Genomic DNA, 27,893 nt, shown 5'->3' on the forward strand with positions numbered 1-27,893 from the left:
AGCCCAATGATACCAAACTATTAGATATTTAATTACTTTAAACAAGCAAAAGTTTTCAATTAGATGTTCCCAAAGTTTAATAACGTTTCCCAGTCAAGTCGGTTGTGAAGGCTCGCAAACTGTTGGTATATCAACGTCGTGTGATCCCGTTCAATCAATCACTCTCTTTGAATTAGGCTGGTTTCACATGTTCTAATACCTTTATTTAATATATTATGATCAGTCTTTTTACGATACCAGTCTGAATGTAATAACAGCCTGTAATTTTCAGTCGTAAGATTCACAGACAGCAATGACGTTTTCATTAAAATTCGATGTACCTCTGTCACAAAAGCAAAAGTAATCAGACCTGCTCGCCTAAAGAATATCATGAAATGAACAGTAAGAGACAGGTCTTTTTGTGTTTTTTTACTATTTGTATACATGTATAGTTAAGGTGGAGATTTCTATATCTTAGAACTGAAAACAAATATCACATGCACTTTTTCTATTTCATGTGTCATTTTTTTTTAAAATTGTCTTATTCACTATTACTACATATGTTTGTTGTATTGTTAACATATGTTTTAATTGCTTTGTTTTGTTTCTTTCGTTTTGTCTATATGTACCTACTATGTATTTTTGCACTTCTTGCGCTTGCCTTATCTAATTTATTATTATAATTGTTTTCTTACATTGGTTGCCTGGAAGAGATCGCTCGAAAGCGTAAGGCCACCAGTTGCCCTCCTTTTAATTTAATTATGTCAACTGTATTATATTTCTGAATGCAACGAAGTATTAATAAGTAAATATTATTTCAACTTCAACCCCAGACCACTTTAAATAACTTAGATTATATCGAAACAACCTGAAAGGTCAGAAGAATCGTGTAACACAAATGCAAATTTTCTTCTGACAAATGAAATTAATATAAACTTTTGTTGTAGTTTACTAAAGTACCTTTTACATGTGATTACCCATCTCACTTCTATGCATAAAACCTAATAAACTAATATTTCTTATATGTATATGCAGCCTAAACCCACCTCAAACGTCGTATATAACCGACGAAGCGGGAGTGGCAGCACGCTAATTGAGATTTAACGAATTTTTCTATTGCCTAATGGAGAAAGATTGCATGTTGCCACACTACAAGGTTGAAACATTCAAATGTCGAAACATGAATAATGTTCATTTTATGTTTCGATTATGTAGGTTCTTATTTTATATTATGTAGGTTCGAATATTAACTCGATAACATATTATTTGTTATTTACCACTAATGCTGGAAGATTAGCGGCTTTATGTCGACGTATCGTAGCTCAGCTACGCCGTAGCAACAAATTTTATTTTTATAATAGCATCTATCGCGTAGCTTCCAAGTTTAATCAGAAAAGTGTTCGCTTGAAGATCACAAGATAAACAGACATCGTAGGTCTATTTATACATTTCACGGAACTTTAATTTGATGGATCAAGCAATAGAAAGTACAGCGATGGTATATTTATATATAGAAAAAAGAAAAACAAAACAAAGAAAAAAAAAACAAATTCCAAGAAAAGTGGTTAAAAATTTTCTTAAAAGTGATATATTATTTTAAGCTAAAGATAGAAAATAAAGGTTTTTGTATTATAAACGATAAATCAACGAGTTTAGAAGTCTTTATCTGGCCTCTCTTATTGGTGTTGTATTATATTTTAGCTATTTCAAGAATTCAGTGAGCCGCAAACATAAACGCTTTTCGTTCTTTTGAAATTAAAAAATCTATAATCTAAATATCATATATTTATTTTATTATTATGGATATTGATGCCTTCTATAAAACTCCTTTTCTCTATTGTCAATAGTTATGTATTCAAATATTTTTATGGCTCGATTTTTCATTTCTTAGGTAACATTAGCGAAGTTTTCAAATGGATTTGTAACTTTTGAAAATATTCTGTAGCCCATGTTCATGAAGAATAATATAGGATTCTAATCGTGAAATAAACAATTAACAAATCTTTCCTCTTTATAATATTAGTATGAACATATAATCATACACTGAAATTGCAATCGTAGTAGCTGTTGCATTTGTTAATATGGCTGATGAGTGGTACATAAATCATGACAAAGACTCGTTGTAATGATTGTCAATTGAACCGGTCTGTTAATGTTGCCATTCATCAAGGGCGGCTTTGATTTAACGGTTCAACGACGTTTACAATGGTGCACTGGCAACATTGATTTATTACCCACGGCTACACGGTTTAAAGTGGTTTCTAAAAAGTTGGCTTTCATGATAAATGGGTTTGCATCAGATTTATAAGTTGCGTCTTATAAGCGAGACTTTGAAATAGCGGACAAAGAATCTTTTAAGATTATAATAAACTTCTTTCACTGGTTATGTAACCTAACATAGTTATAATAGTTGTTAATAATCTTATACTTGTAGCCAATAAATTGTAAAACGTTAGTTTAGTAATAAAACCTTTAGTTTTTCATACACTCATAAATTGTACTATAAAATTCTCGTTTCCGATAATGTCCAATAGGTTGACTACACTTATATTCTTTATAGGTGACATAAGTATCATTTGAATTTAAGAACCCTTCAATAAGGTAAGTTAGTTGTTTGTTAGTCTAGCGTCGCAACCCTACCCCTACCCCTAATTTAATGTTAGTTATAAGCTCAAGTTTTAAACGATTAACAGTGATACCCATCTTCAACCAGCAACAAAGAGTTTTATTTAACATACATTTGAACATCCTTCCAGCTTAACTCACTACACTATGAATTATACATTAATTCTTTTTTTTATTTTTTTTATTGAGAAAAAGCTTGCCAACGCTTGGCACACTGAGACATTGGTAAAAACAAACACAAAAAACAATTTTTAATGTGACAAGCACTTATAGGCAAACATGACATACATATAAAGATTTTTAAAAAAACAAACATTACAAAAAAAAAAACAAAACAATTACTTATCAAAGAAAAAATTCTAATTACAACTAAACAAAATTCCATTTAATACTGTGAGGAGAGCAACTATGTATATCCAGACCTAGCTCGTTTATAAGAATGCTTAATCTGGACATCGATGAGCTTTGACCAAAACGCGTTCTACGGAAAGGAGGGACAAATGGAACAATGGGGCGCCTGGGGTATCGAGAGGGTACACGAAAATTAAATTTAGAAAGGAGGTTCGGGCAATCAATCCGATTATTGAATGCAAACGATATATCAATTGATTTTCTGCGATTCTCCAATGACTGAATACAAAAATATCGGAAGACTATGCTATATGATCTAAAACTGAATTTTAGTTTGTCTTGGGCAGGACACAAATTTAAACGGTAAAGTACTTTCATTACTAGGTTATCTATATAACACATAGTAAAAGTTTGTTACATTATAAAGCGATAGATTAATATCGTTTTTATGTCAATAACAACTTACTTTACGTTATTTGAAAAAATCTACCCAATCTCATTTCATCAAACGGGGTCAAATAGCAGGCCGTTTTATCTTAATCTTCCATATACTTTAGTAGTATCTAGATAAACATTCGTTATGTTGCGACTAAAACGAATAGCTTTTGAAATAAAACATGTAGTATAGAAAATTCTTACTAATTATTCGATTAGGATTAAACTTAAGGTTATAACTAACCATTAACGTTAATTCATGTATACATGGAGTTGTACGAATTTGATTAATAGATTCTAACAAAAAAAAGTCCAACTCAGGTCTAAAAAGTTGCAAAAATGGATTCCGTGTGCTCTCAACACTCCAACTCAAACTTGAGTCGATCATACGAGATATATCTTAAGGCTATATAATAAAAAATTAAATGAGCTTTTAATCGAGTACTCAGGATTACATTAAGTCCACGTCATTTGTTTAACATTAGTGCACGACCTCCCACGGAGTGAAGGCCTCCTTCAAATTCTTCCATCTCTCATCCCCGCTATCCCTTGTATTCCATCTTCCCAGGTTTCTGGTAGGCATCGTCATTTTTTTCTTCCTTCCATTTTCAGGGTCTTTTTGATCCATCTGTCAAACAAACGCAGGCAATGTGACCGGCCCATTTCCAATTTATCTTTGTTAAATGTGATACGTCATCTGTTATGTTTGTTATGCTTGGTATTACCCACTTTTGACTTTGTCTTTAAGTTTCAGTCACACAACGTACCGTACGTAAAGAACAATCTTTAAAAGAAATTTATTTTTTATCTTTCATTCTTTTTAATATTTTATAATTTTTGTTATTTTGTCTGTTTCTGTGTGTGTGTGTGTGTTTTGTTATTAATAAATGTTATATGTCTATGCTAGATACACCAGACCGCAGCAGACCACATAATGTAAAGCAAGAAATTAGCAAGCAATCTTAGCAATCGTTCGTTTAGTGATAACATTAGCAATAATGTCGGCCCACTGACTGCCCCATAACCTCCCCAGCTTACGAGATTACACAGATTTAAAGCCAAGATTAAAATCATCTTGAAATGAAATCGAAATAATACGTGTGGATTACGCTACGGCCGTATAACAGCATGCTACTACGCGGCTACGTAATTTCATTACGTTTAAGTATTTCAGTATTTATGTAATATTCAAATTAAAAAAAATAGTATTTTTATTTTCTTAGATCAGGCGTAAATATTACATAGCACTCGTATATACGAGTGTTTTTAAAGCGGTTTGTGAAACTTCTTTGGCAAACTAATTTTTAAGTCTTGTTCATATAGGGAATAAGGAAGATATGTTAAGAATTTAATGAATTTAATTAAAATTAATACAAACTATAAATGTATTTTATAATTTATGTCTTCGATAATAAAAACACGTGGCATTTTAATTTACAATTCGTCATTTGAGATTTCAATAAATTATTTTGCATAAAATATAAAAAACTTATAAGTATATTGTAAATTCTCTTTACGAAATTTTAATTTTAAAAATAGATTTTCCGCCCTTATCACTCCCTCTCCACCGGTCTCAATCGCTCTCTCTCTTTTGCTCGACAAAAACGCTGCACATCTTCGGGACGTTTCCATAAAAATTTACCCTCATGCGCATTTGAAGTAAAGAAGTTTTACTTCAAAAACTTAAAAATTCACATTGTTTTAGTATATTATAATAAATAAACAAAAACACAAATTATTTGTAAAAATGATTTTCCTTTTTTGCTTAAGCCTTTATGACAAACGTTAAAGCGTAGATAATACTGTGACACGTTTTCTCTGTACTGTTATATAGCGCGCAGCGTAGAAACTCAAACATATACTATATTCAGCCACGTGCAGGGTTGTCGGCAACTCAATGCTGTTGTTGACAGAAGAAGACATTCCAACGAGTCTTTTATTGCACCTTCTGTTTATTTAAACTCTTCCAAATAATGGGAACCCTAACCTCACTTATTAAAATGTTTGAAGGTTGATAATAAACGAAGATGTAGCACTCAAAATATGAACTCTAAATAAAATCAGCCAATTACGGCTTGTACTCGTAGTTGCAGCAATAGACTTGGAGTCTTCAAGTTGTATTGATCAATGTTTCCTTTGGTTGCGTCCGATAGCTATATAATATTCTACTTTGCATTCGCAATCAAATTGCCGAGTTTCTTAGAAATATGGTTTGTTGGATATTGAAATCAGTTTTATTGTAGACTACTAGGAACTTGTAATATATTGGTTGTTTGAGTTTTGAATCAATGCTAGATTTCTGACTTTCCACCATTGTTTTTTATTTTAAACTTAATGATAAAATATTGACTGTACAAAACATTTTTAAGAATAGTGGAACCTTGCATGATATTGGAACGAAGTTCCTTATCGCGCGTTGTGAAAGGGGGCTAGACGGAAAAAATTCTTACGAAAAGTTGTCACGACACTTTTTTGCTTATTGCTATTGTAATACACCGGTTCTCGTCCGATCACCAAAGTTAAGCAACGTCGGGCGAGGTCAGTACTTGGATGGGTGACCGCCTGGGAACACCTCGTGATGTTGGCTTTTTTTTCGTCGTAAGATTGGTGTCGAGAAAATCTATCATACTGTTAGGATACCAATTAACATATAAATTAATCGAAAGGAATTTCGTTCCATCCGGGTGTCCCTTGACACCTCTAAAGTTTTTTATAATTTAATAATACTTTGCTACTAATAAAATAATTTGAACATTTACATGATTTGTCATTGAGGTATTATTATTTGTGCCACTAAGAACGGTTCGGTGACCGTTAAAACACGATTTTATATTCAAATAATAAGAGAAACATAACTCGAGAACATACCTCGTTTTGATATTTTAACACGCGCACAAAGCAAGGTAAGGCACACGATTTTCAGTCATAAGGATATGGGAACAATTAGAGAGTTTAGACTGATAGTATACTACTGATACTTTGCCTTTAAAATAGTTCACAAAACGCGCAATCACTCACTTTAAAATTATAATATTGACGACGTAACTAATAATGAATATAATTGGCAAAAAAAGTAATAAAAATAAAAAATGCGTCTGGCATAATCCGATCGAAACAATGAAGCAATTCAAAGTGACGAACATAACAGATCACCCCCATCGAAAATTTTGAAATAAATATGTAATTCAAACATTATTATATGATACTTAAGGCAACAATAGTATGTTAACATGATCAATCGTGACTTATGTAATTCTTGTATTTAATTTTCTTTCGTATACCATCGCGTGAGATTAGCATTTTGGTTTTTTTTTTAATTTTGTATTACTTTAGATTATGGTTCTATATTTTTTTATATATCATTTGGTTATGCACTTCTTGCACTTTACTGGTCATATTGATTTTTTAGTTTTTCCTTACTAGTTACATCCCTTATATCTTTTATTTATGTTTTTTTTAATGAAACAAAGTTACACACTTTGTTAATAAATAATAAATCTATTAAATGTAATATATAATCCGATATTATAAACTCAAGAGAACGATTACTTAAAGCAATTAGGCGGTATATAACCGGGCCGGCTACCCGGCTATTAATTTTACGCGGGTCGTTTGACCCGGGTAAAACCCCCATCCGGGCAAAGACATGTCTCACACGGTTCTATTGCAATAAAGGGCAATTTAGGAACTTTTGTAAAATTAAAAACTATTTCATATTGTAATGTCGGCGTTTACATACGATTTATTCAATTATCAAAAGTAGATAAAAACCTGTGATTTCCTGACAGTCAAAGTGTACATTAGTGGGATTACTGTCAATGAATCAATGGCCTAAAACCGGATGCTGGCGTGAGGCCAGATACGACTGCGGTACTGAAGCCTGCGATGATGTAATTCCGGTTATAGATTGTTTTTCTAGAAAATTACAAAACAAGAATATGGAATAAGGATTATTATTATAGGCGTAATATTCTAGTCTTCTTTCTGTCAGTCAGTGTTATTTATTATTTACTAAAAGCTAACAATTAGGCGATCATAAATACAAAAACATATCTAATAATGTAAATCATTCTCAACTCCACTTGAACACACAAAAAAGTTTATCAAAATCTGTCCAGCAGTTATATCAATAAAATATCATCAGTTTTTCTTCTGCTTTTAATTTTTTCACAATATACTCGATATTGGTGAATTTGGAAACAATATTCCTTTTGATTTTATGATATTAAAGCATGAATTGTTTTAACAATAGCAAAGTTATATTATTTTATATACCAAACACTTTCAGAGACTAGAGTCGTAAAAGTATAGTATTATTGTCGAATTTTTATTCGAATAATAAGCAATATTTAGGAGCCAATACAGTAACGGAATCGACAATAGCGAAATTCCGATATGTGCCAACTGTTACCAGATTCAGCGAGGCAGACCGCCGCCATTTTGCTGACCGATACCCGGGAAATATTTCCAATAACTTAAAAATAGTTTTAAGTTAACAATTAGCAAATTCATTATAATCCTGATTATAACTACAAATTAATAAATTAATTGAACTAAAAGTAAATACAAGTAGTACAAGTATTGTCCATACATTAAAGTTACGAGTACTTGCTGCAACTTAAACAATAATATTTTAGTTTCTAGAGTAAGATTTAGATTCAACGCAAACTATGATTCCCTTATGTCATAAACACATTGGATTTTGACATACAGAAGGCACTCTTAGTGCCTCGTCTGTAAATGTGCTCTGAATCAAATCTGCTTATACCTACACTTGCTCCTTTGCTTCAGTTATCCCTCGAAATGAAACCTGGCTCAGTTCAAAAATCAAATCAATCAAAATCAAAATACGTTTATTCAATTTAGATGCGTCTTAGCGCATGCTTATGAATGACAAAAACGTTTACAAAATTCGCGAAAGAGGAAGACTATGCCATCCATTCGCAAAACTACCAGGAGGCCTTGTTCTGAGAAGAACGGTAAAAAACTCAGCAAGTTTTACCCTCCCTCTACATTACAATTATTCAAAGGAAAGTTGTCGGGGTAAGTGCTACATAGCTGCTATAAGTTATGTTTCTGTAATCCGTTCCGCTTGTATAAGCATCAAATAAAATAGAAGATCTATAAAAACATTTATAACCAAACTATATTTGTTGTGTATCTAGCGGTTTTGGGAACCTACAGCTGTATATATGGTAACACGAGTACTGAGTGCGTTATAACCGCAAACTAACTGTGGGAACAGTCACATGACGAAGTATTGTGTACAACATCACTGCCGGTTAGTGGTCGGTATATAGGCTTCCGATTTCCTACATTAAAGAAAATGCGCCGTCAAAGCCTACTCATGTGAAATGTGTTGTTTCTAACATTTAAGTTCCAAGGTACGTCGTCGTTCAACGGGATAGTTCCAGTATAATTAAAAGTTTAGTTAAACTTGTGATTCAAATATTCTATAAGTCTTCAGAATCAATTTTACGTTGTTGGATAAGTCTGAATATATAAATGCAGCCTTGGCTATAAAACAATACAGTGTTTGACAGTTACAACAAGGGTTTTCGTATGTTCCTTAAAACCTAAACATAACAAAAAAATATACAGTAGAAAAACTTTGGTCCCTGTGGCAGTGTACCTTTAACGCTGGAAGCATTTCCTTGCTGTACTTTTTCCTTGCGATACTTATCGGTTGAGCGAGGAAAGCACCAGCTCTGGTGCTTGGTCACCGGTACTATACAAGGCGCCAACTTAAATCTATATTTATATTTTGGTATTATATTCCAGGGAACGCTTACTAGACGTAAAAGAGGTTTCGGTTTAAAGAGGAGAGTTTAATTTGGTTAAGTTAATATATTGTTTAATTATAAACTTACCGCCGTATTCATAAGACTAATTTAGTTTATTTACCCGATTGAACTACACCTCTGCTCTATTTCTTTTTCTCACAAGTCATGAAAAATAAGAAAACGAGCATGGTAATTAAAAGGAAGCTTAAACACAGCAAACAACGCTACAGGTGTGTCAAACATCGTTGGATCGATGTATGATAGGGAAGAGAAGAATACATAAAATAAAGACTACATCATTATGAATAATAACTAAGGTTAACTCAATGAAAATAAATCAACTTAAGTTGAAATGGGCGGGCATGGCATGAAGAGTAGAAAAGTGGAGCAACAAATTATTAAACTGGTGCCTAAGGTACAATAAATGCAAAAGAGGAAGACAATTTAGAAGTTGGAAAGACCAGATTAAAGAAACGCGGCAGAGAGTGGCACAGTGCAGACCCAAGTGGCGTCATTTGGAGGAAGTCTGCCAAAAAAGGCTAAACAGATACGTAGGAATGAAGGAGATAGAAATAAAAATGTATTCATTCTAATTATTGACCTTTAGGGATAAAACCGTTTTAATATGAAAACTGGACTTTCAAACGTAAATTGATAAAAAAATATACATTGTACATACCCTCTCCTATATACAGTCCTGAACTCGGATTAAATAATATAACCACGTGAACACGGGTAGGCTTTTGTTGAAAAACAATCGCGAACTTTGCAAAGGTTCAACAATTGAGGCCTGACGGCCTATTGGCTCGGAAAATTGGTGAATTCCTAAACAAAAAGTCCTAAACTTTCGCTTTATAGAAAAGAAAATTGGCTTTTTTCGTTTTGAAATCACGTTTTTTTACAAATATTACTTCTATCATTTCATTCAAATCGAAGCTAAGTGAATATGTTAGACAAAATTACTTTTAAAGTCATTTTGTATAATTACTTTTAATCCATATATCTTTGGTTACTTTTAAGTTTATTGCATGTACGGCTATCTTTTATTGTGATTATTTTAAGAACGACTACAATGTTATGTTCATCTAATGTAGTAATTTATGTAGGTGAAATTTTTTGTCTTTTTGAGAAAAAAGTCTTTTAACCTAAATACTTACCTATTTTTAAATTTTGCATCTAGACATAATTATTTCTTTGTATTCAATTATTATTTGGAAACTTACGAAGGGTTAAATGTAAGGAGTTTCGAATAAACACCCATCGACATCCTTTTATTGTAAATATAACATTTTGTATTTTGTAAAAAAAAATGTTTTGCAGTACAGTGTGTAACGTGTAAAAAATAAATAAAACTTATTAAACGGATATAGACGCGAATCGACATTTGTTACGTAATTTAATGTTTCCAGTTTCAGCAATTGCGAGATTCTAGAAGTGAAATATCTACTTGCTGTGTAAAAAAAAATAGCTGCTAAATTCATCCCTGAAATCCACTGTTACATTGAATAATTTACCGAACAATAGGCTTAAGAATAACCCTTTTTCGTCCAAAACGTCAATCACTAAACAGCAAACCAAGTTTTTTGATGTCGATTTCGTGTTTGTGGCTTAGAAATATATTTGAACCAATTTCGGATGAAACTACCCGCCGGCCGCATTATTCATTCTGTCAGTCCATCTGTCTGTCCGTATGTCTATTTTGAATATTGCTACACCTTTAAATTTATTCCTCGCCCAGTGTTATTTTATATGCACAAAAAAGAATTTGAATATGTGTGGGACGTTAAAAGAGCATGATAGAACAACATTTCGCATTTAAAACTACCTTCATGTAATGGGAATATAAAAATGAATGTATTTTTAACTTTTATGTCATCTAACACACAGCTCTGTTAGAAATGGGGGCGAGTTGACCTGGTGTTAAGTAACGACCGCCTACAAAACGCCGGCAATGAACTAATGACAAATGCATTTTCGTTTTTAAAATTGGTTCACTTAAAAGACCCGAAGATACATTGGTTCCGGAATACTACGAATAGCTGGTCTACAGGTCTGGTGTGTCGATCGGCCCAGGTGGAACGTGACAAGACAATATGTTTTTTTCGTGCGAGCAGCCGGCGCGCAATCTATTCAAATTCAAAAATCATTTAATCATACAGGTATACAGGTACATTGTACACTTATGACTCGTCAGTCATCGATTTATAAGACGTAATCACGTCAAAACCTTCTATGAAATAATTTAATGATGGTTTTTAATTTTGCAATAATACAGCTTTTTCATCAAATTCGTCTAACATACATAAAGGTTCTGGAAAAAATAAATTTCCCAAATCCATTGAGGCTCAGCGAACCCAAAAATGATGAATACATGCGAACAGGGTTGAATATCTAAGATAAATTATTGCTAAAATTTGTTTTAAAATATTTTCGTTTTGTTGGAAGTTGTTTTGATCTAATAGAAATAACATTATTAAGACTTTCTTTAAATAACGCTGAATATTGATTAATACTATAAAAATCCGTAATCTTGACAAGGAATCTCCTTTTTTTTTGGAAGAATTAAAAGTGGTAAAAAGGATATAAATTGACATGAGGTTGTATGGAGTGTACCCATTTTACCCAGTTATGTATCCAACTTTGTTTGTCTTGGGTATGGTATACAGCAGGTTAGAGGTAAGTAGGGACCTTACTATTACATTATATTTCTTTAAGGGCCTTAGAGGTAGAATATATAATGCGAAAATGTTGAAGAAGCTGGGGCTGCGAGTTCCAAATAATCACACTCGGCGTGGTAAGCGTTCGCAATTGCTCGCGGTGCATTGAGCGCGTACAAATTAACTCAGAAAAGCGCCATTTACGCATGTATTGTGCACCCTGAATATTATTGCATGGGAGACGGATATATTTAGTTGCACACTGGCTGTATTCACAAGAATTGCATTATTTATAATTTGTTATAAAGAGGTTTAGGTTTTATGTTTTCTTGTTTTGTTTATATTAGGTACGTAGTTAAATTTTTATACTAATAAGTTTTCTATTGTATTTGTATTAAGTTACTTAAAAAAATAGGAAATAAATAATTACTTTTTATACACTTGACTATATTTTATATATTTGTTAAGTTGCATTCTTAGATTGTCATAATGTATATTTTCTTAGGGTTTCATCTTCCTAGTTAAATCCGTTACAAAGGCGAGTATCATCTAGTTTTCACGAGCAAACAACGAGGCTCTCATAATACTCGTTGAGTCTGTTTGAAGTTAAAATGAAAAATGGCTTAATGAAAAATGAATTGTGGACTGAAGCCGTTTGGGACGCAATTTCATTATTTTATTTAAAAAAATAAACACACTGCAATTTTTCATATTTAAGGTATAATTATAAAGTAAAACCTCTTTGTTTGTTAAACAATTATGGCTTATTTTAGCATTTTTCCACCCGAAGCCAATTCAATCCCAAGTACGAGAAGTTAAAAAAAAAAACAACGCGATCAGTGCACCCATGGATTTATCTTTGGGAAAGGGAAACTGAGACTTTTTAAACCTATACATTAGAATAAAGAAAAATTATTAATTGAGAAATCCAAGGATGTATAAGGATTTCACTACTGGGAAATAATGCACATAATTACGTGCTTTATCTTATTTCCACGCAAAGCCGCCGACACCTGTTAGTGTAAAAAGTGAAAGTTGTGAAAAGTTGAAAAGTCACGAAGATAATAAGTTATCGGAAATGAAGAAACTTTGGGCACGTTTTGGGAATTTATTACTTTCTTCGATATAACAATGAAACTAAGTCATTTTGCGTAGTCTTTATAAGAAATGTCCCCTATCTTAAAATTATAATGTCTATTTGAATAACTTAAACTGGGTCCGATTCCAGGCTTAAGGCTGACGCCGAACTTTTTGTACCAATATTGGGCCACGACATATAGATATACATTTTCAAAATTTGCTTTCGTAAGCTAACTAAATCTCATTCTCAAATACGTTTCTATAGAATTTTAAATCCATGAACATCCCGTACATAGAATCACAAAGACACTGCTTCAAAGCCAATAATTCCCCTAATGAAAGATAACTCCGTCGTTTTTTAACAAAGACCGTTTTCACGACTAATTTTCACATTCTCACTATAACAAAATCAATTTCAAACCTAAAACAAACCTTATTTCATTCACATAAAGTATAATTTCCGTTACCGGAAATAAACAAAATACAATTTGAAAATGTACCTTATAGCATTACAATAGCGGAGTTTTGTGTTATAAAAAGTGTTGTTGAAAAATGAATCGTAACTCATAGGTGATACAGCTTAGTATCGCTCGATGTTCTTGCTTTGCTCAATGCCTTTGAGACTAGGGCTTGAAAGTTATCTCAGGTCTGAGAAGTAACTCGAGTGCTAAGCGATTTTACTAGACTGAGCAACACACAATTCACAATATAAATATTCGTTTTAAAATGAAAAATAGTATTCTGTCGCACTTTTAAAAATCTCAAGCGTCTAAATTTTAAAAAGCAGCAACTCATTCGCGAGGCACCTGGCAGTGAGACATCAGTTCATGATGGTTTATGGCTTATACCTATTGATTAACTTGTAACGGAATAAAAAATGTGGGATATTTGGTAAACTGAAATGTATTTGAGTCACAAAACTAGTTTAAACAACTTATACCTATAACCTTCAACAACAGGTAATTACAGTAATTGTGAGAATAACAAACTTTACACCAAGTTATTTCCGTGACTAGCGCACCCCTTTGGGACCGATTCCTACCTAATAGCTTCAAGTTGTACTAAAGTATAATATTTCTATGTAATTTCAAGTACACTGATGCAACTGGACTCAAAAACAACCAAAGAACTTTTTTAATAAATATTTGAGTTACGGTTGATTATATACATGAGATACGTTGGTATTATGTATTCTTTTTATTGATTTAAGTTTTGCATAGTACGCGAGTTATGTACATATAACAAATGTATATTATGTTAATGTTATCATTATAAATAGACAAATTGAGTTTTAAAACGTTTCTATGTCAACGATATAATGTTTGTAATGTGGAGGAGTGATGGTATAGTGTTCCTCCAACCTTAAGAGAGAATCCTCAACTATTCTAACGACTAACTGGCCGGCCTGAAGGCCCGAATGGCTAAGTTCCAGAAGTTGTGTATATCCTTAGCGGCCGAAATAACTTAGCGCTATTCAGGGTATGACATAGTGATTCGTAGGCATATAATATGTGTCGCTACATTAATATGAGTAACTCTGTTCCATTGGTTTTGTAAAATACGTCCATATCAGTGTTTATCTATACTAATATTATAAAGAGGAAAGATTTGTTTTTTTGTTTGTTTGAAATGAATAGGCTTCGAAACTACTTGACCGATTTCAAAAATTCTTTCACCGTTGGCAAGCTACACTATTCCCGAGTGACATAGACTATGTTTCATTTTCAGGTGTAAAAAAATAAACAAAAAACTTCCTTCATTCGCGTGCGCTGCGAAAACTAATAATGATAGATCAAAATGATGTAATTCAATTTTTCAAGACACATCACTATCTATAAAAAATGTCGCGACAGCATGTCTTTGTCTTTTATAGTTACTTCACAATAAGCGTCCTTTTATTAATTTTTTTTTATAAAAATACCACCGCTAGAAAAGGCTCTTTATTCGTACCTAGGTATTGATCCTTATCAAAATAAATACCAACGTTTCACATAAGCTACAATTTAATGGCATAACCACCAAAAAAGCATGGTGGATTGGTGTTCTCCTGCCGTTTCTTTATAATAGTTTACTACTATGTAATATAACAAAAATCTTAGCCACAGCAACGCTTGGCCGAGTATACTAGTAATTGATAAAGATTCAATGTACATGTTTTAATTTATGTAGAATATATAATAATCTCGAATAATTGAATATCTGCAAAATCTGCCGCCGCAAGACTCTCATACAGTTACAGGCTTATGTATAAAAGTAGGTAGGCTCAAATAGCTATTATATGTTTGACATACAATTGATATATAAACGTAAATACAGATAGCTAATTCGAAAATCTAAGATTAAGACCATTCAACAAAATAAATATTCGTTTTCAGCGTAAGTCATTTATCAAGATTCCATTCTTACCCATTTGAGCCGCTAAGCCTTATACAAATATTCCCGTACCGACGTAGGGAAAAGCGGGAGGGAAAAGAGGGTGGAAAAACATAGCCGTTTTCACCCTATATTGTTTCTTCAACGTATTTTGTACCGTACACGCTTTTTTAACGATCGAAGTAAGTTTTAATGGCTTTTAACAACTCTTTTGAAAGCTTTTCACTTAACTTGGCATAATTCTCTTTTGTAAGAAAGTAACAGTGTTGAAATTAAGTGTTAGATTAATAAAGTTTTAGTTATTTATCAACTGTGGAGACTCTTTTGTCCTTCCAATGTCTAATATAAAAATATTTTTTTATATTTATTTTGTTTATAAGTAAATACAGCTACATATTTCCATATTATAAAAGATAACACGTAGGCAATGTACCAATCCAAAACCGATTACGTTACGTTGATAAACAGAATATATTAAACCGAAAACATAAGTCTATTAACTACATTAATATATAAAGAAAACTGAAATTAAACATTAAACTAACAACTTAATATTTACAAACAACTAAATTGTTGCTTCTTAAAATATTTCCTCACACCTCCTTTGGTTAAAAAAACGTCCCGTAACGTAAACCCGAAACTCCATGACAATTTTATTTATAAATATTATATCAAATTAGTTGTTACTATAAAACTAAGTGTACTACTATTTTGAGTCAGTTAAATTATTACACCAATACGAGAGCTAAGTTCGGTGGCGGTTGGAAGTTGGAAGACGTTTGTTCAAATATATGTTTAATGAAACTGTTTGAAGTTGGTGTCAACTGGCTTTAATTGTTTAAAACATGAGCTTTTAACAAACATAAAATTAGGGATAGTGGGGTTGCGACGCTAACAAAAACTTAACTTAGCTTATTTAAGGGTTCTTAAATCTAAGTGACACTTCAATATAAGTATAGTCGACCTTTTTGGACATTATCGAAAGTAAAAATGTTATATTACAATTTATGAATGTGGGGAAATAAGGGGTTCATTTTGGCTTCAAGTGTGCGATGATTGCTTTGGTTTACGCTTTTAATTATTTACTAAAATATATACATTTAACATACGATGTTAGGTTACATAACTCGAGGCAAGATTTAAATATCCGTTTAAAGTATAAATTCGAGTTATTTGAATAGTTTCGTTATAAAGAGGATTAATAGAAAGAGGAATAGAAAGGCATTCTTTGGCTCATGATTTAATTTACTTTTGAAAACACTCTGCCTGAGATTTAGTTTAATTTACTGCGAAATGAGAATTTTATACGAACTCGTTTATTATTGCATTTAATTAAAGTACCGGAATAAATTTAGCCTCAATTTCCTTAAATATATATGATTCTACCTTGTTTTCGTGACGTTTTAATCTTTTGGGGCTTAAGGTTAACAAAAATGTTTTAAAAATCTGATCTGAATGATGTAAATAAATTATATCGTCCTAGAAACTATGTTTATCTGTTTTTTTATGTATAATAGCTAATTTAAAATAAAAAATCCACTTCCGTGGCGCACAAGCCGAAGGTCCTGTGTTTGATATCCTGGTGAAATAGTAATAGGCATTGGTAGGTACAGAAAGTTTCGTCGTGTCGCGTTCAGATTAAAACAAGAGACACGAATACAAAAAGTTTGCCCCACCTTTTGCAACAGTAAAAGGGACAAAAACAACAAGATACATTATATGCGATCAAAACGAATTCAAAGGTCATTTACTCGACACCTAGTTTTCATAAGTACAGGATTTTCTGATAGGCACCAGTACCATCAGCGAGGAACTTTAATTTGATATCACTGTACGATCGAAGATCTTTAGCTAGTGTTACGTTCTTGTATCAATTGCTAAATAATCAAATACAGAGCAGTGACCTCTTACAGGATATTAACATTGTCATCCCTTACTAGTTCCAAATCAGCAAAACTTTCCAAATTCCGTCTGAACAACTAATCTAGGAGTTCAGATACCTCTCTTTCGAATTCTTCGCGATTAAAACGGATTAAACAGTACTTATCTGGAGCTGGATATATTCGGTAGTGGGCTGATCAATTTTAAAGAAAGCTTTGTTAAGTGCCTATCTCGTTTTGCTGGTATTTTTTTCTGCTAAACAACAATTTCTGGTAGTGAAGTGAAACTTCTTTATCGGGGTTGGAAAAAAATTTAGTGTAACATTTTTCGGTTACGCGTCACATGTTTCGGTTACGCGTCACATGTTTCGGTTACGCGTCACATGTTTCGGTTACGCGTCACATTTGACCGTTACGCGCGTCTTTTTGTCGTCCCTACCACGGTTGATTCGAAGAGATTCTAAACCATTAATAACAAAAATTTATAATAACTATAACAATGATACTAAAAATTATATTACAATTTATGAAATTCTGTAATAATCTTAGTGGTAATAAGGTAAAATGAAATAATTGTATTATTTGTATTCAAGTCTGTGATATTAAAAGCCTTTTGTTAAACTTTATCTAATTTAACTTTATTTAACCAATTTCTGTAAAGTTAGTTGCATATAGATAATTTTTCGAAAAATAAGGTCATAAAGAAGTTTCACTTCTAACGTGTGTACACTAGTACACGCACATTTTTATTTTTATTTTATCTTGTATACATTTTTATTTATGTTTTGTAACATTTATGTTTACCTAAATTGTCATACGTTTTAGATAAAAGAGTTTGTAACATATACCTTAGATATAATGTATGATGTGGCAAACTTGAATAAATAAATAAGAAACAATGAATCTAATAAATAATTAAACTACCAAAAAACAATAATTATTACCTAATTTCATATCTGACTGTATCAGATTATTATTTCGTTTAATTGTAAGTTTATATTAACTGAAACATACATCAAAGTTTATTGACCCGATATGGTCCGGTGTAAAATAACTCGTTACTAACTAAAAGCGGTTCAAAGGTAAATTATCCGTTGTTTAGCAGCTTACTTTACATAGGGTAGTCACGAGTTTACTTTTTAAGAAATGTGTATAAAATTGTGGGATAAACAAATAGAATTTTCGTTTGGAAAATATGGAATCGGCTTATGCCAACGCACTAAATTACAAAAGGTTTAAGTTGAAGTTTTCGTCTTTTAAGACACGCCGCGACGCGACGCCACGACGGCCGCCCGAGTGTGCCGCCGAGTGCGTAGCATCGGTACGCTCTTTTCTGGATGGACCCTACGTCAAATTGTTTCGGAAATACTTCAATGGGCAGCTGGTTCCACAAAGTTGGTGGTGCGCGGCAACAACTGCCTTAATAATGATGAAACTCAGCTGCAGGTATTAACCCGAACTCCTATGAACACTCTCCGTGGTAAACGCCACATCTCTATTCAACGCTAAGGCGCCTGACCGCTGTACATAGTGATCGTGTCACGTATCTGTAATTGACTGCCGATTATGTTAACTAATCACTATTAAACGAAATATTCGTTTTACCTTTTTATATTAATATAATATAGATTTGACAAAAAATACTTATGTCACATTTAAACTGCTCCGGCCATGTTCTGTTTGTGAATAGCCAGTGGAGTTAATAATTCTGCTGTTTATTGTCTACTACCCACTAGTTGAGTAATAAAAATGAAGGTTCTACGTGACAGCCCTAGGGTGAACGTACGACCCGACTCCGTGTGGAAATGATATTTTGCAAGAATAATGAAAAAACTTTCGTGGCGTGTTATAAGACGGTGTTTGAAAGTATTGGTTAATGCTTAGCGTGATTGTTAGACGAAGAATATATAATTCCTCCCTCGCTTAATATATGTATTTAAAATTTGTTACATACAAGAAAAACTTAACAGAAATTATTAGTGATGCAACGGACGGCATAATTGCTAACAAGCGATCTCTTCCAGGCCAACCTAGTAAGGGAAAGACTAAAAAAAGGGAAATATTAAGGGTAAAGTGCCAGAAGTGCATAACTAAATCAACAAAAATTAACACTACAAGTCACATCAATTACAATGCATTAGAATAAGAAACATGAATTACAAAAGTCACTATTGATCAGAATATGAAAGGGAGCTCGCCAATCTTATGGATTCCGGCAGCCTATTCCACAACTGAATGGCGGACTTTCTAAACGAATTGACTAAGAAGGATGAGCTGTGAGATGGAATTTACACAAATTATCTACAAGAGAATAGTGATAAGAAAAGGACCTGAGAAAATAAAACCTTATACATTTTTGACCTTTGCGTAATAAAATATGTAAATATATCCTAGCAACAATGCTTCAACACGTAGCATTCCTTTAAACGTTGTCTATTAGTTACAAACGGAGGTTAATACAGGACCAAACCTAAAAGTATTTTTACTTTATGACTGTAGCTTACCTGATAACCAAGTGCCGTTAAATTGCTTATAATGGTCCGTGAGCACATCGGAAAGAGTAGGCCGTCTTCCGCGCCCCCTTCCATCGTCTCCTGTGGGGGTGAGGAGTGCTATGCTAAACACTATCAATCCGAGCACAGCCGCTATCACCAACAGCGCTATGAGAATGCCTCGCCAGTTGCGTTGTGTGGGCGTGGCAGCTGCTAGTTCCTAGAACAAAAATATAAAATTATTAGAAACAATAATTGTTTCGTATAAAATAAAATAGACACATATATCGAGCTGCGGCAAAGTGAGATAAAGCTTTAGTGTAACTACCGTTTATCAGAGACATCAGGCCAACTATCATTACACCGCTATTTTTATAAAAAATAATAATAATATTTGTTTATTATGGAATATAAGAAACAGGTATCACTTATTCACCGTCACTAAATTTGAATCGTTATACGTCCCTACTCATCAGTAAAGAAGACAGAGGGTGTAGGCCGAGAGAAAAAGCCGGCGTAAAAAACTCTCGGTACTCTTTTAAAATATCAAATCATCATAGAAAATGACTATGGCAAACAACACTTATTTTAAAACAAATATCGCAAATTAATTACAAGTAGCCTGTCTAGCACTAGTCCCAGGCCCTATTATCAACTAAATAACTTTATAGTAAGCCTTTTTACAAAGCTTTTCTTTAATACATTTCTTAAATTAATTAAAAGGCAGAGATAAAAGAGCTCTCTCTGGGATTTTATTAAAGCAAGGTATCCCCTTTCCCAAAAAAGAATTACTATCTTTAGATAGTCTAGTACAGGGAAATTGCAGTCTGCGTTTGTTCCGAGTATTAACATTATGCGTATGTTCTATTCTAGAAAACTTATCACTATTTTTGTATACATACATAATATTTTCATAAATATATTGCGAGGGAAAGGATATTATTGATGTTAAGTAATACCGTCGCCCATGGACACTCCCAATGCCGAGGGTTCGCGAGTGCGTTACCGGCCTTTACACAACGGCCTTTTAACATTAGCATGGCTATAGTAAACTCAGAAAATGTATTTTACTTAAATTAATTAATAAGTAAATTCCATAGTTGGTAATGAGAAAGAACGGTTGAAGAATGACGAAGACTCTGCTGCAACCGAAACCATCAGCTGTCGGGAACTGGTGCCGGTTACGCAGCCACAGAAGTTTTACGTTTGCAAGATTAAAGTAATAACTAAATTGAACAGTGTATATACAACTTATAACACCAAAGTCGTATTATCTGACATTTTAATTTTAAATGGTTATTAGTAATAATAATTGCCAGTTATTTTAGGTTTTTATTCAATCAATTGTATTAAATTAAAATCTTGATCACAATTTTATTCATATGAACTTTCAGTTAATTTTAACCAACAGTAAATTGCTTGTGATACGGAAACACAATAGCCGAGCTAGATTGAAAGGGTTTAAATTAATTGCAACACAGGGAAATAACAGCAGCAGATTTGTTGCTTGTATTGTTTTGTTTAAAAAATTCAGTTTCTCTTACATAATATCATGAGTATAAAATAAAATAAAAACTGTTTATTTCGGAAAATAAGGTTCCATAACTATGATAGTAATTACAACTTAATAACTTAAATCTAAGGGTTAGTAGTTTTATATTAGAACACACAAAAATACCTAATATTAATACCGCTTCAATTATTCATACCCGCATAAAAATCATTCATAGCAATCATTCCGCATAAAATGGCGGAACAGTTACTATTACTTACTTATTAGTTATTAATAATAATAATCTAGTGGCGCTATCTTAAATGGGTCTCGGCCCCAAATAAGCCATTCGTTTCATCAATCATTTTATCCTAAGAATTAATCATTCTAATTCAATTTTTTTTTATTCATTAACGAGTTACATTTTTGCAGATATTGGAGCCCCTGAACTAAGTCTAGGGAGACCTGTACATAAGGGTACTCCGCACTTCCAATGGTTTAATGAAATAGTAACTTAACAATAATTGAAACCAAAATACTATATTATAAAGAAAAATAGAAAGCTAAGATTTATATGCATTAAAAAATACTAAACTAAAGATACAGCTTTACATGGTTGAGACATTTGTTCATGGATTTTGTGTGGATGTGATGGGAGGTGGAGAATGCTAGTATTAAATAGAGTAAGTGCATTGTGGCAATTAAGAATGGTTAAATTATTCTTAAACTAGCAATTCTTTTTCTTCATAGTTTAGTGCACAAAGCCACTTGGTAATTATTGTTTTAATTTCGAATAATAACTTAGGGTAAATATTAAGCATACGCAAACGATAGTAAACGAAACGAAACGAAACGATCAGTAAAAATAAAATTATTCAATTTTAAGAGCTAATAAAATCCGCGAAATAACGATCATTTTTAAACTCCATACTTATTGCAGCTGTCTAGACTAAATACAATATACGTACGAAATTTAATAAAGTTATTTAACACTCATAGTTTTTGTTAACGTTAACTATTTTGTATTTTTAAAGTCACTTTACATAGTAATGGATAACTTTAATAATCGTCTTTATCTATTGATAGATAAAAAATATTGATATAAAATAAAATATTATTATATTCATCTGATTGATGTTCCTTGATGACTATTCATATAAATCGTGTGTATGAATCGCGCTACCGACTTAGTAATCAAGATAATATCGGCTTATAAATCGAGCGGGAGGTAACATTTCGAATCATTGATTACTTTTAAGAAAAAAATAACAATTAATAACTAATACGTATTTGTTATATTGGAATAATCAGCTGCTTTTGATGAGCTAGCTAGTTGTTTGTGGTTTTCAAAATTATAATGCACACCAAAAAGAAAACAACTTCGACTTAAGATATTTAATATGATATCGCTGTATGGAGATATTGGAGATCTTTAGCCGGTGTTACGTTCTTGTATAAATTTCTTAATCAAATACAGGGCAGTGACCTTTAACAGGATATTAACATTGCCGTCCCTTACTCATTCCCAAAGTCTAAAATCAGCAAAACTTTCTAAATTCCGTCTGAATAACTAACCTGATGAAACAGTACTTATCCGGAGCTGTTTATATTCGGTAGTGGTCTGATCAATTTTATAGAAAGCATTGTTAAGTGCCTATCTCATACCTAATCCGTTGTTAATTTTTTTTTCTGCTTAACAAAAATTTATGGTATTTTAATTGTAGATATCTTAATTGTATTTTTTATAATATTTATGTTTACCTTCGCCATAGTATTATGTATGATGAGGTAAACTTGAATAAATAAATAAAGACAACAAATTTTGTTTAGATTGAACAATAGAACCGAACACTGAACTTATTGGTAGTGTTTAAGACCCAAGAAAAAAATTTGTACTTGCTCTTACGTATAAAATCTCGTTCTTAAATTAAGTTGCAAAATAAAGATATAAGGCAACAAAACATTCACTTTGAATGCTTAAAATTATCTACGCCATTTTGCTGAGCCTTTCATGAAAGCCTCAAACGAGTTAAGTGCCTCTCTTATTTGATTAATAGGTTTGGGGAGTTCATTAATAAATGAATACGGCTTTTAATGATTCAAAGTAAACGCTCAATCATCAGCTTAGCCACTGAAATCCATTTGCAGAATGCCTGATTTTAAAATAAACTAATTATTAAAGGTGAGAGAACATTTTCAAACAGTTGTTAGACAAGTTGATGACTTATGTGGTCTCTTGTATTGTAATCTACACATGATTTATGAAGCTCTCGAATGCATCAAAGATGTCTAATTTAAGTAATTAAACCAAAGTCAATATTTTAAGTTTGAAGATTCCGAATTTTTACTGAACAATTAAGTTGTTTTTAAATGATGTAAACAAAATTGTCCACGTTATCTAATCTGCTGGCTTTTAAACGAAAGTACGCTTACGCCGTTGAGATAGAACTGTGGATATCTAAATTCGGAAATTTCTGTGAAAGTATTTTGTCCACTGGAAAGAAACATTTTCGCTATGTACAAAATTGTCCGTAGTCCGTTGGAACAAGGTCTGGCTGGTATGAAGTGAACTTGTTTCTTTTTGCAAATCAGTCACATTATGGGGTTTGCCTTATCTTATTGATTTGGATGAAAATGAAAAGATATTGTCTATTTATTATGTTTTCGTAGTAGTAGCAACGAAAACATACATATTCATATGATTTATTTAAAACTGAAAATAATATATAGAAACTGCGTGGAAATTAAAGTTCTATATAAAGAAATGTTTCCTATCTTTTAGGAAATTTTTTGGGTTTGTAATTTTGTTTGGGTGTTGTAACTGCTCGATACGTCTTGTCAGAAAGTTTGGCATGCGATTACGTGACAATATTTATTGTACCGCGAAAACTTTGTCGTAAATTATTCATCCATCACAGTGTTTGAAATATTAGAAGGAAGGAGGGCTGGAAGGTTTCTCTTTGTTGTTTTAAAATAAGCTTTTTTAAGTAAGCTTTTTTCGTCGTGTTATTTTACTATGATGTGGATGAACTATTTTAATCTTTTAAAACAAATTAGTAATTTTTGTAATCTTATATTTTACAAGATACATAGATAGGAGCTGAATTATTTAGATTAGATAACATAGGTATTCTTTATGGCTTAGGGGCCATATATAATTTAAAAAATCAAAATTTATGGGACAAGAGACTAACCAAGAGGTGGGCAACTCACGCCCACCTATGGAGTCATTGCAACGTCGAGACTGTTACGGGTGAATTACTGGATATCAAGGGTATGGTACGCCCTTTCTGTTTTTGTTTTTAGTACGGTTGTTTTAAGACCTGAGTTCACTGAAACAGATAAGGTTACTGTTCTCTTAAACAGACCATAATCGCAAATAATAAACGATTTATTTCGTTACTTTATGGTGATTGGTACAGGTGAATAAAGGGCAGTTATTTTGAGGACTGTCTATGGCAGGGTTTTCAAAATTGTTATTGCCATGCTTTACCTTAGTCTTGCTAAAATTTTTATGTCCACCAACGTAACATACCTATTTTTTCATATTAAAAATTGAATTGATCACTTAAGAAACAAAATTGATAGGTTTTAGAAATTACTAGGAAATTGTTAACGAAATACTGTAAGTATATTCACAATATATATAAAAAGGACTGAAATTAAAACTACAAATAATTTTAATACATTTTCGAATAGAAACCCAACCCCCCCCCCTACCAATCAAATTGATCCCCTGTGGGGTGTGGGCCCCACGTTGGCAAACATCGGTCTATGGTGTTCTTGTTTGTAAATAACCAACAACAATGATCCTTATTCCTAATCGTAAATTTAATATTTTTCATCCAACTAATCAAACTTATACGAGAACTATTCATAATATGATTTCAGTTCTACATTTAGAGGTAAACTGAGAAAACCGAAATTGAAATATTATTTGAGCAATACCTATATTATACATATTTATTTTAAAAGCCCGGGAGCTATCGATCGTCGCAACCGGCTGTTGGGGTGTAGGGGGGCAGGGGAGGGGAGGTCTAATAATAGGATCTCATTGTTATCGTGATAAAGGACAGCGAATAGAAATTATCTAAGAAGAGTCTGTTAACATTTGTGACAGTCAATTTATGTTGGTTTTAGTAGAATTTATTGTTTGAATAAATTATATAATTTTTATAGAAGACGTAGCGATAGCGAAAAATATATTGATTATATATGTATATCACATGTAATAGTAATTAAGATTTTACAAATAAAAATGAAAAAAGAGTCGTTTCATTATCAAAATTTCAATGGCAAAAGCGACAAAAACAAATAATTAAAGTGGATTCAAAACTATGTAGTTAATCCTTAAAGAAAACTAATATTTTTTCTGTCGCCTTGAACGTTGTGTCACTAGTTAGATTACCAATTTAATCTTCACGGCTTAGCACACCGACACCGGAATCCACTGCAGAGCCGAGTGGCTTTGCAAACGATTAAACTTCTCTATGGCTCAGTGCTTAAGGGAATAATGTAAAGTTTAATTTAATTACATCTGGATTTGATAAATTATTGTTCGTTTTTTATGTGTGCGATTCTTACAAACTTCGAGTATTCTGTACTGTTTATAAATTGAGCTGAGGATCTGTTTATGTTGATAAAGGACAAAACTTTGTTTTAAATTTATTTTATTATTATTTATTACTTAATATGTTATGTGGAACATGGTGTAATGGTTGCATCTCCTTACAAACGTTGTGTAAAACCAACAAACTTGGCTATTAAAAAGAGTGGCGGAGAGTTTATTACCAGTTCTTCTCTTCCGTTCTCCGCCCTTGATTTGAGAACTGGCGTTTTTGACGTTCATAAGTGTACATTGTGTTACTTATATGAATAAATGATTTTGACTTTTGACTATGAAACTTTATTTATATAAATGTTTAAAGTAAACCGAATATACGAGAAAAAGCTTATCTTTCCTTGCGTTTTTCCAACTTAGACTGTAAATACAAGGAACTTATCATTTAATTCTCACATAGTTTTCTAAAGCTGGATGGTTATCTTTGAAACATTTGCAAGTAATAACAAAAGTTAGATAAAGTTGGAAGCTCTGTTACAAGCCACTATTAGTCAAGGTCCTATCTGCTATGTGACTAGTTGCGAACCGGCTGAGACCAAGTTTAATATTCTTTTTAATTAGGCAATTACTTACAACTTTTCTCTCGTAACTATTCTAGTTGCCTGTGGAGCAAGCACAATTTTAAGTGGTTTATTTAGACAAGAAGTTATTATAACATTATGTGTGTCTGCGGGTAAAGCAATTGTTCATGTTTATCAGTAGATATGGAAAAATAAAAAAAATAAAAACTTGGTTTAAAAGATATCTTTGAAAATAAATCAGCGGCGCTACCTTTTAGATCTAGGCCTTAGAGTTCTGTGTGCTCTGTTTTATTATAATTTGTCAATCTAATAGGTAAGTAGGTAATCAGCCTCCTGTGCCTGACACATGAGCAGAAAAAAATAGAAAGAAAGTCCATTGGTGCACAGCCGGGTATCGAAACTACGACCTCAGGGATGAGTCGCAGGCTGAAGCCATCACTGCTCTTGCGAATTTACATATCCACATTAATCATTGGTAGTAGATTCAAATCCTGGCTATGGATTATGTTTTCTAATTGCGTTATTAATATATACGCCTAGAAAAATAATTTAATGATTTCTGGGCCTCCTGTGATCGGACTTCTAGCTAAACCACAATTACAAAGAACATTAATTAACGAAACAAATGCAATCTGAGCCCAAAACAGAGTTTTTATTCTATGTTTTATTAATAATACTATCTACTATAGTTAAATTTCAATATATAATGATTCGCAGTGGTACGTATACGACTGTATACCTAAGGATATGTAAGAAAATTAAGGCATACAATTTCAAATATTAAACGAAATTGTACAAGAACGACGGTACATTTTGGGATGGAACGATATCGAAATGTTAAATCAACTTTGATTAATTCATATGAATGGATTCGTAAAATAACCATTTTTGAATAAAGGATTTCTTCGTTACGATTACAGATAATGTTGTGGATGAAAATTTGACATGCCATAAGATTGTCAAATATTTCACTAAGATAAAAAGTACGAGAGGTAATGCGGGTCCCGTCGGCCAGCGGGTTCCAACTCGCCTATAATATCCTCACGAGGATATTTCCGGAGTAGTTGTCGGCCGGGCCCGGCGGGAGACGCCAATCCTTTTGAGTAAATAAAGCTCCTTTTTAGAAAAGGAGAGATTTTGACACTCCCCTGGTACCTAGCTTAAAAAAAGATATATATATGCATTAATTTAACTCAGATACTAAGTTCAGTGCATATTTTACAATCCTAACGAATGCTTACATTAAACTAATTATTTAAAAACGATATTGTATAGAGAATAAAGTAATGTCAACATTACTTTATTGTTGAGTCATTGTTTAATGATTTTCAGATAAATATTTGATGGATCCAATTGTATTGGGTAGGCACCCACAGTGGTTAAATTAATTGTAAAGTGACAGATGGAATTTTGAGGTTAATTAAAAACTATTGAAGCACACGAGGATTATACTATGTCTATATATGTCGAAAGAGATTCAAAATTGTAAATCAAATCAGTGATGTCTAACAGTAAATAAAAGCACCCATCAAAAATATAATGTTAAAAGTTTTCTCGTATTCCTTATGAAGAATTCACAATAAATATAAAAACTCTTTTCAGAC

General features: G+C 32.4%; 1 protein-coding gene across 6 annotated transcripts in view; it reads right to left on the reverse strand.

Moving 5' to 3' along the window:
* Positions 1–27,893, reverse strand: part of LOC125059999 (inactive dipeptidyl peptidase 10) — a 348,882-nt gene that overhangs the window by 15,112 nt on the left and 305,877 nt on the right. For all 6 annotated transcript variants that reach the window (XM_047664738.1, XM_047664737.1, XM_047664739.1 and 3 more), the window contains one exon: positions 19,668–19,875. In XM_047664738.1, coding sequence (XP_047520694.1) covers positions 19,668–19,875 — 208 coding nt within the window. The remainder of the gene's footprint in view (positions 1–19,667; positions 19,876–27,893) is intronic.

The sequence above is a fragment of the Pieris napi genome, chromosome 20, assembly GCF_905475465.1.
Source record: "Pieris napi chromosome 20, ilPieNapi1.2, whole genome shotgun sequence".
NCBI classification, from domain to species: Eukaryota; Metazoa; Arthropoda; class Insecta; order Lepidoptera; family Pieridae; genus Pieris; species Pieris napi.